General features: G+C 46.8%; 1 protein-coding gene across 3 annotated transcripts in view; it reads right to left on the bottom strand.

Moving 5' to 3' along the window:
* Positions 1-4,594: 4,594 nt before the first annotated feature.
* Positions 4,595-17,609, bottom strand: part of Dnah2 (dynein axonemal heavy chain 2) — a 104,532-nt gene continuing 91,517 nt past the window's right edge. For 2 of the 3 annotated variants that reach the window (XM_048798000.1, XM_048798001.1), the window contains exons 76-88: positions 15,047-15,233; positions 14,704-14,852; positions 14,419-14,602; positions 14,031-14,221; positions 7,896-8,087; positions 7,546-7,730; positions 7,075-7,303; positions 6,853-7,004; positions 6,614-6,728; positions 5,611-5,787; positions 5,440-5,514; positions 5,120-5,270; positions 4,595-4,986 (exon numbers count right to left, since the gene is read on the bottom strand). In XM_048798000.1, the coding sequence (XP_048653957.1) occupies positions 4,832-4,986; positions 5,120-5,270; positions 5,440-5,514; positions 5,611-5,787; positions 6,614-6,728; positions 6,853-7,004; positions 7,075-7,303; positions 7,546-7,730; positions 7,896-8,087; positions 14,031-14,221; positions 14,419-14,602; positions 14,704-14,852; positions 15,047-15,233 (2,142 nt within the window). In that variant the 3' untranslated portion in view covers positions 4,595-4,831. The remainder of the gene's footprint in view (positions 4,987-5,119; positions 5,271-5,439; positions 5,515-5,610; positions 5,788-6,613; positions 6,729-6,852; positions 7,005-7,074; positions 7,304-7,545; positions 7,731-7,895; positions 8,088-14,030; positions 14,222-14,418; positions 14,603-14,703; positions 14,853-15,046; positions 15,234-17,609) is intronic. The other variant, XM_048798003.1, reaches the window with a different exon arrangement.

The following is a 17,609-nucleotide window of genomic DNA, read 5'->3' as shown; positions in this document are numbered from 1 at the left end:
CTCCCTCCTCCTCCCTTCCGGTCTCTTCCTTTAACTACCAGCACCCCCAGCCCCCAGCACAAGTCTCTCTCCACCCACCCACTCCAACCTTTTACACACCCCTCAGCCTAGCCCAGTCCCTGCTAGGGAAACTGTGGAGTCCCTTTGCAAAATGAAAAGCTCCAGATAACAACATGGGGGGTGGGGGGAGACTGGGGTCTTGCTTCAAAATCACCAACCACAGCACGATTATTTTATTTTCACAGTCAAAGGAATAGTCTTAGCTATTTCTTCTCCAAAAGGGGAAAAAAATTATAATACTAAAGAAAGAATACATGTCTTACTAAAGCCCTCATCAAATAAAGTGCACAGAACAGGCAAAGCAAATCCCCAGCACAGCACCCCACCCCATCACACACACACACACAAACACACACGATTACACAAACTCTCCACTCCTCCCTAACTAACTCCTAAGGTCATGGCTAGTTTAGAGAAGGCCCACCAAATATAATAAAAATAACAACTAACACTATTTAATAATAAGTATTTCATAACAAGCATTCATTCAATGTTCATTCGGAGCCAGGCACTGTGCTAAGTGCTTTGTATAAATTATCTTTTCCCTCCCATCTGCCTGGGAGGTGGGTATTAATATTGAAATTTCCTAGATTAAGAATTTGGGGCTCTGGTAGGTTGTGACCTTTCCAAGTCTCAATGGCCACTAAGAATTGGGATTAGAATCCAGGTCTGTCCTAAGAGTCCAAACTCTAAGGCACATGGAAACAAATACTTATTTTTTTCCAATACCACCACCAAACCCAGGACTTAACAGAGAAGGGCAGCCATAGTTATCACTGAGTCCCTCTTCTCCAAGTGGGATGCCTCAAAACTGATCCATCTGCCTACACAGAATAAAAACCTATTTTTGACCCTTTCTCAGTTTGGGGAGTGGATTGAGCCATCAGTTAAGGGGACGTCAGAGATGAGCTGGTGTGTATCCCCACACATACAACTCTTCTCCTAGGAGCAGATGTCTTGCAACCACTCCCACTTCAACTCTAGACAGGGAAGGGGGCAACAGGAATCTGGGCCATGCAGCAGGTGGAAAAGTATAAAGGCTTGTAGGAAGCTCTTTCAAGGAGGGAGGGACCCGGAGAGGAAACTCTCCGGTGTCAATCTAGGGGAAAGTGACCCAAGGTTCTCTCAGTCCAGACTAGGGGCAAAGTCTTTCAACTACACCACACCCGTGCCCCTCCCCCTCATAAAACTCCATGCCAGGGTTTCCCACCTGCAGGATGCTAAGGCCAGGGGAAAGGAGAGGGGAAAGAGATGGCATGGGACCGGGATTGGATTCAGGTTAGAGGTGGGAGGGTATGGAAGGGGGAAGAGGCCTCATTGCCTGGCAACCATCCCGGGGCACGTGCACTGGTGACATCATCCTAGGCCACCTCTAACACAGACCTTTGACCCCTATGGGGGTGGTGGGGTGGCGCTGACTAAGCTTCCTGGGAAAAAGCTTTAGGAATTCTGGGAACCCGAAAAGCCGACTAAGAACCCAGGCGTTCTGCCTTTATCTCTTTTGGCCCCAATACGACTCCAATCCTAGGGATTTGGGCTTCTCGCTTGCCTCCTCTTCTCCGCCTCCAGCCCTGACCTCCCAACCCACATTTCTGACGGGAGTCACGACACGCCCCTCGGATACTGTGCCTTCTCCAGGGCGAGATCTCTGGTGGGGGCGGGAGGCGGGGGACGAAGCGCCTGGTCCCACGGGGCTCCGTCTCCTATCTGCGGGATCCCCTGTGCCCCAGCCGGTCGGAATCTGTCTGGGTCCCTAACTCTCCCTCCCCTCCCGTACAGTTCCAGGGCGGAGTCAGTGGAGTTGAAATCAGGACACGGCGAGAGGAAGAGTTATATAACCCTGGGAAGCAGAAAAGGACGAGTGGATACGGGGACAGACAGTTCGAAAGGGGCCAAGAGAGGTGCAAAGAACACTAGGGAGGGTGAAGAGGAAACGTTAGGGATTGGGAGGGGTTTGGGGCACATCAAAGAGCAGGAATTCACGCGAAGAATGGGCGTGACGGCTTGAGAAGCGTCACCTGGGTCGTACGGGGCTTCCCGCAGCGCCTTCCTTCGCCAACAACAGCTGGCCTGGGAAGGAAAAGCCTCTGGAAGGGGCGCTGTACATGCTCCTTTTCTTTTGGGGAGGCAACCTAAGCCAGAGCCCGGGAAGGCAGCGACTCAGCATGTGGGGCCGGAAACCACAGCTCCGCCCAGCCCACCTGGGAGTGTGGGGCGCCAGCTGGTGGGGGGGTAGTGGGAAACAGGTAGCTGGCCCTCCGATGCGAAGATGGGCATTAACAGTGGAGACCCGGCAAAAGAGTGCAGGCCGACTCAAACGTCTGGGTCAGAAGGAACTGAAGAGAGTACTTTGCAAACACTCAAAACCAGTAGGAGGGGGAGTGCCCGACTCCCGCGCAGGCGCAAGGGGGTGTTCGGGCGCGTGCGGCGGAGGGAGGGGTGGGCGCGAGCGTGTGGGAGTGCACGTGCAGATCCTGAGCAGCTACCTCCTCCCTTCCACCACCTTTTCCCCCTCTCCCTCTTCCGGTCGTTCCATAATGCCCGCTCCCCATTGGCTCCTAGAGCCGTGACGTCAACCACGTCCGCTGCAGCGGATTGGGCAGAGAGAGTTAGGGAATCTGGCTGCAGAGTCTCGCTCTCCAGTTACTCTGGCAACAGGGCAAGCAATCTCGGGAAGGGACTGGGAGCCGAATTAAGATCAGTGACTAGGGTTCCGCCTCCCTCCCTTAAACCACCTTGTCCATTTCTGCCGCGCCGCATCTGGCAGCTTCCCTTCTATCTTCCCAGGGTTCTCCGTGCCCGGGAACTAGACGTTCTGCCCTCGACTTTCCCCACAGTCTCCCTGCTCTCTTCAGCCCCCACCCCAAGACACAGCCACACGCCACAGCAGACAGGAAAGCGAATGGCGTTGCTTCATAACCAATCCGCGTACCCCTCCCCACCCCACTAAATCAGTTTCAACCAGGCTGAAACAGAGTCCCCCGCCCCCTCCCCACCCTAAGCCCAGTGCTCTCCCACCCATAATTTCCTGTGAGGGGTCCTAGATGACAGGAAGTCTCAGCCCATCTTTCCCTCAGGCCGAGGCGGGGTGCTTCAGTGCTTTCAGGGTCACATCCCCCACCTGCATGCCCTTCAGTTCTGGACTTCTGTGTCTCGTCCTCGCCATCTCGTGGCTATGCTGCAAAGGTTCAGCACTGAGATGGGCCCGACCCGGGAGAGGGCTAGGAAACCGAAGACCGCAGAGTAGGGGCAGGACGCGGGGCGGCGGGGGGGTGGTTAGGGGGGAGTGAGAAGGCGAGCAAGAGAAGCCGAGTGTGAAAGGAGGTTCAGCGGAGTGGGGGGAAGGCTACCGCTGGGGCTCTCCGGGTTCCTGGTAGGAAGGTGAGGGCCGCGACTATATACCCCACCTGTGGGAAGAACTGGGGGGAGACTCGAAATGGTCACAGGACTGGAGGGCCACATCTGACCTCAATAGGCCATCGCATTGACCTGACTGCAAACTCTGCCCTTTAGTTTAGCCCTTCAATTACGACTGCCGCGCCCCACCCCAGTGTCGGGAAGGGGAAATCCCAGCCCAAGGGGAGACTGGAAATCCTTTCTGGCTCATCTTGACATCTGGAACCCAAGATATCCGCCTCCCAGTTCTTCCCCAACCCGCCTCACTCTTTTCAGGGGAACCCGGATGTCCTGCGCCCCGGTGGTCTTCCCAGAGCCTTTTCAGAGACTCAAACGTCCATCCCAAGCTCTAACCCTCTTGCGACTCTCACGTCCCGCCCACCTTGTACAGAGATGGTTTCCCTCTTTCCAGACGCCCTCGCAGTTCCCCGTTACCTGGTTCTGGGGGGGTCCCAGGTGATTAGGGTCCCCAAGGTCTCCCGAGGGTCGAGCGGGCCCCCCCTCTCCCAGGCCGGGGCTGGGGGGGCCGCTCCGCCCCGTGGCGCAGTTGGATTTTCCAACACAAACACATGTCCCTACAAGCACAGCCAGTTGCCAGTGTAAGGTATGGTTCTAGAGCATATTCTTGGATTACTTCCTTTTATCTAGTGTTTTNAGCCCCGCCCCCTTCTTGTGGTCCCGCCCCTCCTTGCGCTGAAGTCCTTCTCTTCGGCTTCGCCCCGCCTTCAGCGGGCCCTGCTCGCCCAACGCCAGTGCTGGGTAGAATACCGGGGGCAGGGCGCGGGGTTCAGGATGCAGTTTATCGGGCCCACCCAGGATCCCTGCCTGATAAACCCCAATTCCATTTGGATCCCGCGCCCTTCCAATGTAAGCCCCGCCCCCTCTTGTGTCCGGCCCGGAAGTTTAGGCCACACCCTCTTTAGGCTCCACCGCTCTGCTCATTGGTTCAAAGCCACTCCTCCTTTCCTCTCCAGGCCTCCCCACTTCCTTTGCTCCTTTCCCCTTACAGTAGGAGCTCACAAGTCATCCCTGTCTTGGGCTGCGGGTATAGCTCAGTAGGTAGAGTACTTGCCTCGCAAGCACGAGGTCCTGTATTCAATCCCCAGCACCACACACACATAGTAACTCCTGTCTGCTTTAGAACCCCGGAATAAGGCCGGCCTTACTCCCTAAATCACCAGCATTCCATTAAGACACTTAGGGCTTGTGCTGTTTTACTGCACATAGCTCCAATACAACTCATCCTCCTTCCTTTATGGCTAGAATGAGTAGTTATCTCCAGGGCCCCATAACACGCCAGATTCAGCCAAAGCCAATGATCTTGGCTTCCAGAGTCCCCAACCCACTCTCAAGCCAGGAAGAAAAGGAAGCCGCCTCAGTTGTCCAGGCTCATGAGTAGAGCAGTTCCCCTCTTAATCCAGTGATCAGATGTCATAGCCCCAGACCTTAGGTCGATGCCAATAACAAAGGAAGCTCTGTCAGCACTGCCTGCCCGATTGGGATAGTAATAGCACGGACAAGAATACATGCCTGAGGAAAAAAAAAAAAAGGAAAAGCAATCAGATCCCTGAAGCCCCTGGAAGAGAAACTGAGGACTGGAGCCGGGGATGGATTAGGGTCCAGACAAGGAATGGGGTAGGCAGGCCTCAGGAAGCTGTCCCACCCTTGGCACTCTTCTTTCGGCTCTCTGCAGGTCGGAAGTGGATCGTAGGCATAAGACAGACCAGCTGCATGGGCTCTGCTTCCACTAAGCAGGAGTTCTTCCGGTCCCAGCCGGCACCCTCTAGGTATAGGCCCCGAACCCAGACACCATCCTACAGAAAGGTGGGGGTAGGTAGGAGGAAATTTAGACCCTAAGTTGCCAGCACCCTTGACCTAACTCTGTCCTCCCTTCTGTTCTGATGAACTTTTCACTTTTGCTCCCACCACTCTCCTCCACCAAATCCCCTTTTTCTCAGAGCCCAAAGCTTATCCAATTCCCACCTTGGGTGGATACACTAGGTTGCTGTCATCCACTGTGGAAACAATAAATTCCCAGGAGAGACTGTCCACTGAAATCTGAGGGTTGAAGGTGAGAATAAGGGAGGCCCAGAGAGGAGAGTAAATACATATCCCCCAACATCCCTCCCACTTCCCTCTTTCCACATTGCTCACATTGTTTTGGCGAGCTGATGACTGCAGCACAGCAGTAAGGAACCCAGTGGGAAAGGTGAAACTAGAGAGCCAGAAGATCACAGGAGGCTGTGCCCGGCTAGCCCACAGCTCAAACTGTTCCACACGCATGGCCAGGTCCCGGGTCCATGAAGCCAGTGGCTTTTGTGAGGGATATGCCTGGGGGAGGAGGCAGTGCCTGTGCTCATTCATTCCATCATACATTCAGAACTTTATTTGAGCACCTGAGCAGCTATGGGAAGACGATGTGGTGTCAGCCCCTGCTCTTCAACCAAAAACTCTCCAAAACAGTTGGGCAACAACTCTCCAAAAGCCAATTCCCAAGAAAGAAACAGAAAATGACAACAATTAATAACAGTGACCTCAATACAGGTTGAGCATCCCTTATCTGAAATGCTTGGGGCCAGAATTGTTCCAGATTTTGGAGAATGTTGTTTTTGTTTTTTTTAGAGAGAAAATTTTTAATATTTATTTTTTAGTTCTCCGCGGACACAACATCTTTGTTTGTATATGGTGCTGAGGCTCGAACCCGGGCCACACGCATGCCAGGCGAGCGCGCTACCGCTTGAGCCACATCTCCAGCCCCGGGGAATGTTGTTTTGGATTGGGGAATATTTGACAGACTTTACCAGCTGAGTATCATTAGTCTGAAAATCCAAAATCAAACTTTTCAAGCATCATATTGGCACTTAAAAAGTTCCAGATTTTTGGAACATTTCAGATTTCTCAATCTGTACTATTAATAAAGTACCTATTGACTATTATGCACAGTACTGGAAATCTCTGAAACATACTTGGAGAGGTTAGTAACTTTCTCTGAGTAAGTTTGTAAGTTAATAAATTGTGCAGAGTCTCACAGTCAGTGAATGGTAGAGCCACAATGCAACCTCAAATTCTGGCCCTCCCTAGAATCAGAAGATGGGGGTGTGGTGAGAGGAGAGCTCATTGGTTAGCACAGGTTTAATCAACAGTAGTATAATCTTGCCTTTCCCCAGAGCGGAGGAACGTGGGCATCAAAAATGCAATTGAAAATCTCTTCCAGGCTTGTTGACATGACGATGAGGCCCTGGATGCCCTTCTCTAGGTCTGTCAGTGAGAACCTAAGCAGGATGAAGTAGGTGAGTATTTGAACTTTGGCTGGGCATGGGAGAGCCATACCCAGCCAGGAGGTGAAGGCCTTTCCCTTCCCCTTCTCCCATTCCACAGAGCCCCTCTCCATATTACAGGATGGTCTCCATGAGTTTGTTGTATCTCTGAATCTCCTGCAGAAGGACCACATTGAGTGGGGAGGGGTCGAGAGCCAGCAGTTTTCGGGTCCCCTCATAGTCAATCATCTCGGGGATCTTTTGTTTCACATCAGTAGCCAACTCAAGGACCTGAGGAAGCATGAGCTCAGCACAGCCTTTCCTCCTCAACACTCCCCGCCAGGGGTCTGCCTGATCCTACCTTCTCTTCCCGGGTCTGGCCACCAGCACTGATGGGTGTGATTTGGGGTTGCAGAGAAAGCAGAGTCTCAAAGAGGGTTCTTGCTTCTGTGATCTGGGAGGCCACATCAGCATTGGGGTGCTGGCCAAAGGCCTCGGGAGGGTCCATGCTAGGTAACAAGCTGATGTATTCCTTGTAAGAGGCGAGTGTTCCATCTTTTGGAATGAAATAAGTCTCTAGGACTGACAACCTGGGGAGCCACAGCATCATTGTCACCATGTCACCAGAACTTGGGTTTCTATGCCAGACCAAGACCCCAGTCCCTGTGCATGTCCTGTTTGTCCAGTTCCTGGCTCTTGTTGCCCCTCCCAGACCTACAAACTCGGTCTTCTCTCAATCTCATGCTATCTGCTCAAACACTTCCCCTGCCCCCAATCCTTGCCACTTGGTCCGTGTCCTTTTGTCCCCTGCTCAATGTCACCTTCCCCTTACCGGTAGAATGGAGTTGATAGAGACTGGTCACAGAAATAGTCATTGATGTAGGTTGTAAGCAGGCGCCGGTCCCAGTCATCTGTGACATGTCCACCATAGTTGACACCAGCGATGAGGTACTTCAGTGCATCCCAGGGTGTATCCTCATACTCATCCAGATAGAGACTCAGCAGGTTCTCTGACACCTGTGCATTGTCCCAACCCCAGCCCCACATACAGTTATGACAGGATCTCTCCTAAAGGGGCTTTTAACACAGGCTTTCTGTCAGCCAATATTCCCAAAAGGCTGCCATGGGGCAGGAAATATAAGGAAAGAAGACTGGGATGTGGGACCCCTGGCTAGCACAAACCTCAAAATCAGAGTCATTGAAGCCATAGATAATGTTCCAGCCAAGCTGCAGGAACTTTTTGCGTTCAAGTAATACAGAGTGGAAGAAGCAGAGTGCAAATAGCAACTTCTTATATTTGGCAGGTTTGGTGCAGTGGGAAAACTGTGGTTCCGATACCAGGTGGTAAAGACGTGTCATGTTGGCCTTTAGTCCCTAGGAGCAATGAAATACAGAGGTAAGGTGACATATTTCATGCCTAGTCTGGCCACTAGCACAACCGTGTACAGTTGTGGAGGTTGTTCACTGCACAGAGGCACTGGTTTAAGAGGTGAATGGAGTTTAAAATCTAACCCTTGATCTGCATGCCAACATGTGCACCCATTTACAAAATTAAGTACCTTTTTCTACCTGATTCACACATGGGCCCTGTATAGGTCAGTGGCTTGTACATTTGATCCTCTACATTTGATACTCTCAGCCATGGTGTTCTCAAGGATAGATCAACCAACTCAATTTGGGAGTGTCAGGAAATATGAACAAAAGCAAAGACAAATACATGCAACTTTGTTATGTTTTGTTTTTGTTTTGTACTTGGGGATTGAACCACCCAGGGGTGCTTTACCACTAGCCACATCCCCAGTCCTTTTCTATTTATTATTTAAGACAGGTTCTCACTAAGTTGCTAAGGATGGCTTCAAACTTGTGATGCTCCTGCATCAGGGTCCTGAGTCACTGAGGTTACAGGTGTGTCCCACCACATCCAGTTCAACTGTTTATTGTTGGTGGTGGTGGTGGTGATGGTTTTTGTTTTGCTTTGCTTTTCAGTGATGGGGGCTGAAATCAAGTTGTTGTTGTTGTTTTTAGTGGTTCCCAGGGCCTTGTGCATTCAAGGCAAGCACTCTACCAACTGAGCTATATCCCCAGCCCTAAAATCAAGATCTTGCATATGCCAGGCAAGCACATTACCCCAGAGCTACACCCATAATCCCATGTAACTTGCTAATTGACAAAAATGTGCAGAATTAAGTGCAAAGGTTCACTATAGATTTAAAAGGACATTGTATATCATCAGTATGATTAAGGAGGAACATTCTGTGTGATTGGATTTAGCAAGCTCCTTGAATAAGTTAGGAATTGAACTACATCTTACAAATGAGTAGGATATGATTATGATTAGACTTGAGAGGAGGATCTTGGTTCCTTGAAGATAGAAGGAATCAAAGGGAAAAAGGCCCAAAGAAGAAACTAAGTGAGAGGATGAAGTCAAATGCAGATGCATAGGTGGGGAAAGAAGGACCATGTTATGAAGAATGATCATTTGAGCCATTTGGACTTGATTTTCTAGGCATCATGGAGCCACACTCTATCTTGAGTAGGATTTATTTTCCCCTGTGGTACTGGGATTGATTTAACCCAGGAGCACTCTACCATTGAGCTACATCCCAAGCCCTTTTTGAGACAGGTCTTACTAGGTTGCCCAGGCTGGCCTTGAACTTGCTAACCTTCTGCCTTAGCCTCCTGAGTCACTATGATTACAGGCAGACACCACCATCGTACCTAGCTGGATGAGTGATATGTTAAAGAATGGTTTTCTTGGTGCTGGGGATTGAACCCAGGTCCTCATGCATGCTAAGCACATCCCTTTGGCTACATCCCTGTCACTTAAAGAAAACTTATCTATGATCAATAGGATAGAGCAATGAGAAACTTGAAGGGAGAATACTGGATAGCAATAACAAAAATGTGATTTTTAAAAATGCTATTTACAATGTCATCAAAATATGTAAAGTAACTAGAAACAAATCTAATTAAAATATACAAATACTTATGGAGAAAATTACAAAATGTTATTGACATTAAAAAATGGCAAAATATGGGGCTGGGGATGTGGCTCAAGTGGTAGCACGCTCGTCTGGCATGCGTGCGGCCCGGGTTCGATCCTCAGCACCACATACCAACAAAGATGTTGTGTCTGCCAATAACTAACTAACTAAATAAATAAATAAATATGTTTAAAAAAATGGCAAAATATACTATATTCATGGATTAGGTTCACTGTTCTAAAGATGTTAATTTTCCCCAAAATTATTCAATAAATCTTTTTTGGGGGAATTTGACAAGCTAATTCTAAACTTTATATTGGAGAATAAAAGGCTGAGAATACCCTGAAGAACAGTAAGTTTAGAGAATTTGCCTTACCAGTTATTGAGAATCATTATAAATCTATATAGTGAATAAATCTATAAGTATTGATCCAAGGATAAAAAAAAAAAACTTGACCAATGAATAGAAAAAAGGACCCAAAAACCCATACATATATGAAAGCATGATTTAAGGCTGAGCAGTCATTATGGATCAGAAAGATAATTGTGAACTATTCAATAAATGGTACTGGTTATCCATGTGGAAACAAAATAAAATTTCAAGACTGAGGATGTAGCTCAATGGTAGAGCCTATACTTAACATGTGCAAGACCCTGGGTTCAAAGCCTAACACTGAAAAAAGAAGATTGGTGGACACACAGGTATTCTTGAATCATGATCCTTATATCCTGTATATATCTTGTAAATATTTGTGTTAAGCAGATATAAATATGACTTACTTAATATCTAATAAAAACACTAGATAAAAGGAAGTAATCCAAGAATATGCTCTAGAACCATACCTTACACTGGCAACTGGCTGTGCTTGTAGGGACATGTGTTTGTGTGTGTGTGTTGCTGGGGATTTAACACAGAGCCTTGCACATGCTAGACAAATGCTCTACCATTGAGCTACATGCCCAAGTCCTTTTTGCTTTTTATTTTGAGACAGGGTCTTGCTAAGTTGCCCAGGCTGGCCTTGAGCTTGCAATCCTCCTACCTCAGTCTCTGGAATAGCTGAAATTACAGGCATACAGCACCAAGCCCAGCTTTAGGGACTTTCTTATTTAAAATAAAACTCAGATGAACCTCTGTACCCTTAACTATCTGGACTGCCTTTGTATTTCCTAATGCAAAAATTGGCCTTCTTCAAAGGACAAAATTGGGATATCTGGTCTTAGGATGGATTTAGTGGTGATTGTGGTAGGTAGTGTGTGTGTAGGTGGTGGATTATCAAGGACATTATTGGTTTATTTCACAAGATTGGAATATGTAGAATAGGTTAAATAAAAATATAGTATTGGTGTTAAATTTATTGAAGAAGCTGAGCACATTGCAATTATGTACAACATCCTGTTCTTAGGATTGGATTCTTCACACTGAAATACAGTAAAGTATTTAGTGGTAAAGAATTATGATATATGTAATATACTCTAACATGGTTCAGACAAAAAGTCTGTGTGTGTGCATGTGCTTACATGCATGTGTGCATGGCTGCCCCTGCTGAGAGGTAGAGAGAGAGAGGGAGGGAGGGATTTATCAATGATATAGCAAATGGGGCAAGAAGTTAACAGATGAATCTGTGTAACATAAGTGGGTGTGTCCTTGTACTATTCTTATTCTTACAGTTTTTCTGGAATAACGTGTGACTTTTCTATTTAAAAATATTAAACTGATGAATATCTGTCAGCTCCCAAAAGAAATTCAATTTTACCAAGTAAACCCTGAACTTTCTGCTCTCATTGATGGTTTGGTGGATCATGGGGAAGTCCCGCATCTGCAGCAGAAAAAGCTCTCTTGGACCCAACCAGGACTAAGGACCTGCTCTCCACTGGATCCTCCTCATTGCAGAGCCATTCTGTCTCCCTCTTCTTAGATTCTCCTTCAGACTCATCATTGCCTTTCACTTTTATTAAGCACTCCTAAGCATCACTTCCTCCAAATTTACACACCTCTGCTCATCACAGGATGCACATTTCTCTTAGAAGACCAAAAAAGATTCTAAAATTAAAAAAGAAAATAAATGGATTCTTAAAAGAGAAGGAGCTGGGGATGTAGCTCCGTGGCAGAGCTTCTGCTTAACATAACTGAGGCCCTGGGTTTCATCCCCAAAACTGAAAAATGTGTGTGTGTTGCAAAATATTCTGTTATGTTGGTGACTAATTTCTGGACTATTTGACCTGATTTTTTTGTTTGTTTGTGTTTTTTGTACTGGGATTGAACTCATGAGTGCTTTACCACTGAGCTATGTCCCTAGCTCTTTTTATTTTGAGCCAGGTTCTCGTTAAGTTGTTTAGGGCCTCAGAAGTTGCTGAGGCTGAGACTGAGGCTGAGGCAGGAGGATCACAAGTTCAAGGCCAACCTCAGCAAATGAGCAAGGCCCTAAGCAACTTAGTGAGACCCTGTCTCAAAGTAAAAAATAAGGGTGTAATGATGCATGCTTGTAATCCCAGCAGCTTAGGAGGCTGAGGCAGGAAGATTGTGAGTTCAAAGTCAGCCTCAGCAAAAATGAGGGGCTAAGCAACTCAGTGAGACCCTGTCTCTAAGAAAAATACAAAATGGGGTTGATGTGGCTCAGTGATCAAGAGCCCCTGTCGTCTATCCTTAGTACCCAAATAAATAAATAGGGCTGGGGATTTCACCTAGTAGTATAGCACTGCTGGGTTCAATCACCAGTCCAAAAGGAGAAGGGGCACAGAATACTTTTATTGGCAGAAAAAATAAAGGCAAAAATTTTTTACATATTATTATTATTTTTTAAAATAGTAGTGCCAGTAACAAAAATGGGAAGAGAAGGTAAACGATACTGAAGGAGCTGATATCTTCTGTTTAAGAGGGTGAGGTTTATGGGCCTGGTGTGACAAGATAAAACGTTTTGTAATTGGATGGCAATTCAGATCTAGAACTGAGCTTGGCATTGGAGCCAGAGACAAGAATTAAGAGTTGAAATCACAAAAACGACAACTTCTCCATGAACTTGTGAAAAGAGGAAATATAGAATGAGAGAAGTCAGGAATCAAGGACTATGTCCCGAGATAGGACCACAGGCAAAGAGGAAAAGGAAACAGAAGTAATAAATGATGTGTCAACAGACAGATGGAGAAACAGTAGTGTTGTGTCAGAGAAGCCAGGGACAGTCAACTGTGTCAACTACCCCAGGGTGGGCAAGGAGGGTTAGAATGATAAATGTGTGAAATGTGTTCAGAGTACTTCTTTGTAGGTAACTGACAAGCAGATCCCTGTGCTTTTCATATGGTGTGATTTTTGAACTCAAGGAAGAGCAATAAAAAGCTACCAAAATAACTTACTAGGGGTTATGTGGGTGGGGTGTAATGACATGAGCAGATTTTAAAAGATAAGTATCATTGCATTTCAATGGTGAGCTTGTAATATTGGAGATAGAACTTTTTAGAGCATTAGAAGGAAGGAGATCGAGACTAGGAGTCCAGGAAGTGTGACTTTAGGAAGGGAATGTAAGGAAATGTTGGGAAACAGGAAGTTTCTGCAATTTGAAGCAATGAATTGGGCTGGGCATGGTGGCTTACTCCTGCAATTCCAGAACTCAGGAAGATCACAATCACAAGTTTGCCTTGGTAAATTAGCGAGATCCTATCTCAAAATAAACAATAAATAAAAAGGAACCCCTGGTACAATCTCTATCACCCCCTGCCACACACACACACACACACACACACACACACACACACACACACAAAGAAACTATGCTGGGCACAGACACCCATGCCGGTAATCCCAGCTACTTGGGAGGCTGAGGCAGGAGGACCACAAGTTCTAGGCCAACTTGGGCAACTTAGGGAGACCCTGTCTCAAAATATAAAAGAGAGGGAGGGCTGGGAGTATAACTTAGTGGTAAATGCCTCTGAGTTCAATCCCCAGTACCCCACTCCCCACAAAAAGAATTTGGGAGCACAACTACCCATATTCTGACTCTGGAATACTCACTCACATTTTCCTGTGCTTCAGTTTCCTATCTGTAAATTGGGGGTGACAGTTCTTACATGATGTTGTATGTGTATATGTGTATTAAATGAGTTAACAAATGAAAAGAATTTAGAAAACTGCTTGGCACATAATAATCACTCAAGAAATGTTAGATGTTACTATTATGTTCTAGGAGTTTGGCACAAAGAAGAGAGACTCAATGTTTTTAGAGGACAATAAAATCAAACAAAGTTATGTTGTTATTATAGTTAAGACCTCTCTCTGATGCCATCAAGAGGAAATGCAGACCAGATGACTCTGTTGATGCCAGTCCTCGATAGCCACCCATACCTTTGGTGGCTCTGTGGTCATCTTGATGCTGGCCTGCAGGATTGAGATAGGGAAATCTGGGTGGGGACTAGAGCTGAGCCAGAGACGGAAGGAAGGGTGAGGGTCCTCCACCTGCAGCTGTTCCACCAGTTTGTCCAGATTAGGCATCCAAGACAATGACAGGTGGCAGTTTGCCAGGAACACCCAATGTCCTGTAAGGAGATGCTGGTGTCAGAGGGAAACATTCCTTATTCTTTCCACCTGGTGGCAGTGGGGGTGGTGTCCAATACTCAAGTCTGCCACTCCTGGGGCCTTCTGGAAAAGTGGGAGCTATTAGAGTCATAGTACTATGATTGGAGTCAGAGGACCAGGGCTGAGTATGAGTGTGAAAGAAGGCATGGACACTGACCCTGAATCACACCATCTCGGAGGAGCCGAGCAGCAATAGGGGCCTGGCCCTGGCCCAGAGATAAGGCATGGAAGCGCTGGGCCATGCCTGTGTGCTCTGCCAGCTGGAGCAGGGCACTCGTGGGGTCCACTCCCGGGGACAGGATAAAGACCAGTGGGGATCGCGGAGTTGAATCTTCCATCACCTAGAAGCACAAGGATAGCCTCAGGCAGAAAGCCCCAGAGCTGAGGCAAGACAGCGAGCTTGAGGAGACCACAACAGAGCACAGGAGGCAGAGCCACTGACCAACTTCATGTTTAGCACAGGTGGCTCAATGAAGCGGGAGCCAAGATTGGAGACGATGAAAGAAGTGACACAGAATGCCACCCGGTCCTGGCGCAGGGAGCGAACAATCAGCATGCGTTGCATCTCATTGCAGGCATTTTCCCATTCACCTGGGGATGAGGAAAATAAATGCAGAGGGAGAGAGTCTGAAAGGACCCAGAATGGAAACAAAGAGGCACCTGTGGGGAGAGCAGCCAGTGGAGGGGAGCTGGGGAGAGGGAGGAAGAATAAAGGGAAGGGCAAACAAAGGCTGAATGGAGGGAAGGAGAATGGCAAGCAGGGGGAGGTTCTGAGGCCTGGGTACCTGGCAGCATGGCTTTCTCTGGGGTAGCACTGGTGTACCACAGGTGCCAGTCCCGAGGATACTGCTCAAAGGAATTCATGAGTCCATGGAAGTTGGTCAGTTTATCCAGCTCTGTAATGTTGTCCCAGTAGGCATCCGCGAGCCAGCTCGTACATGGGTTATCCATTTGACCCTCCCGATCCAGGACCTTGAAGGGAAGGAGAGAGGCAGAAGAGATTGATGAGAACTCCTCAAAAGAATAGTTATTGATTTAGAATGTTCCTAGACAAAGAAATGATAAATGTTTGAAGGGATGCCTATGCCAATTACCCTGATCTGATCTTTACATACTATATATGCATATTGAAGTATCACAATGTACCCCATAAATATGCACAACACCGCCAAATCAAAACTACACTGAGATTTCATCTCACATCAGTCAGAATGACAGCAATCAAGCATACAAATAATAAATACTAGACAGATGTAGAGAAAAAGAAACACTTTTATACTATTGGTGGGACTGTAAGTTACTACAACCCCTATGGAAATCAGTATGGAGGCTCCTCGAGAGACTAGGCATGGGACCACCATATGACCCAGTTTTTCCATGTTTCAATATTTACCCTGAAGAATTAAAGTCATCATATTGTAGTGATACATGCATACCCATGTTTATAGAAGCACAATTCACAATAACCAAACAATGGAACTAGCCTACATGTCCACCAACAGATGAATGGATAAAGAAAATGTGGTATATATACACAGTGGAATTTTATTCAGCCATAAATAAAAATGAAATTATGTTGCAGAAAAATGGATGGAACCAGAGACCATCAGGTTAAAAAACAAAATAAGTCAAACTCAGAAGGTCAAGGATTGTATGTTTTCTCTCATATGCAGAAGCTAGAAAGGAAAAGGGAAAAAGAAAGGTGGGGGTGGATCTCATAAAAATCAAATGGAGATCAGTAGAGGAAATGGACCAACTGGTGGGAGGTGGAAAGGGTATAGAAAGTACTGGGGAGTGATATTGGCCAAATTACATTGTTATATTGTATGCATGTACAAATATGTAACAACAAATCTCATTATGCACAACTATAATGCACCAATAAAAATGTAGAAAAATGTGCAATTGCTGTCTATCAAAAATCACGTATATTTTGAAGTTAACTATTCTCTCCCATTTCTCTTTTTTTTTCTTCCTTTTTCTTCCCTCCCCTCCATCACCCTTTCCTCCTCCTCCTCTTCTTCTCCTTCTTCTCCGCCTTCTTTGTAAGAAAGCCAAAACTGGTCTTGCATGAAATAGAGTGAACGAGGAGATGAATCCAAGATGGATGGGAATTCTCCTTTATCCAGGAATAAATAGGACCAGCTGCAGTTAGGACTCACTACTGTCAGCTATCACAATTGAACTCTAAGAAGCTGGTGCCCTCTGGTGGTTTGATGGCCAAACTTTATTATTATTTTTTTTCTGTTATAAAAGGCTTTATTTTATCTTATTTTTTTATTATTAGTTGTTCAAAACATTACATAGCTCTTGACATATCATATTTCATACATTTGATTCAAGTGGGTTATGAACGGCCAAACTTTATTAAACTTATTAAGGTGGGTTTTTTTTTTTTTTTTTTTGCGCCTTTTGGTGGTGCTGGCTATTGAACCAGGGCCTTGTGGGTGTGAGGCAAGCATTCTACCAACTGAGCTCTATCCCCAGCCCTCAACCTTATTAACCTTAATTGGAGCCTTACTCTACTGAGAAGCACAAACTGTTTCACAGTTCATTCACACATTCATTCATTTTACCAATTGTTTTTTGGTGGTGCTGGGGACTGAACCCAGGCCCTTGTGCATGCGGGGAAAACACTCTACCAACTGAGCTACATCCCCAACCTCTCTTTTTACCAATTTTTTTTTTTTTTTTTGAGATGGAGTCTCGCTATGTTGCCCAGGTTGGCCNGAGAGATGAGAGAAGAGATTAAAGAGAGAGAGAACTCACACAAGTGCAAAGGCCTCCTTGAGGTAAGGCTTGTAAGAGAGGGCCAAGTGAATACCTGGAGGAATAGTTTCCCAGCACAGAGGGCACAGCCAGGGCACAGATATGACAGAGCTATAGAGGAGGGCAAGGCAGCCTGTGCATCTGGAGTGAGGGGCTGGACAGTGGGAGACATCAGTGATGGGGAATCCTCTCCAGTGGTGCCCACCTTAAAAAGCCCTCTGGAGTTACTGATTTGAGAGCTTAGTAGAGGGTGCTGGAAGGCTGTGGCTAGAATCCAATTGAGAGATAAAGGGAAGGCGGCCAAAGAAATGAACTGCTATCCTAGAGGGAGGGAAAGGCAGCAGGGTTGTCTGGTAGCTTTAAATGTCCATGTGAAGCTCATGATCATGGATTTAAAGAGAATCTAGTCAGTGTGGATGTGCTTTTCTCCAGTCATGCTCAGCTGCCTCAGCTACACAGGATCAGAGAGGGAAGAGGAGCTAGATCTAGCAGAGTGGTGGTTTTGCCAAGTATATACAAGACAAAAGACAGAGGAACAAAGGGTGGAAATGACTGCAAGGGACAGACTGTGATAGTGAC

The sequence above is a fragment of the Marmota marmota genome, unplaced genomic scaffold, assembly GCF_001458135.2.
Source record: "Marmota marmota marmota unplaced genomic scaffold, marMar, whole genome shotgun sequence".
Classification (NCBI taxonomy): domain Eukaryota; kingdom Metazoa; phylum Chordata; class Mammalia; order Rodentia; family Sciuridae; genus Marmota; species Marmota marmota.
This window is presented reverse-complemented; position numbering and strand designations above follow the sequence as displayed.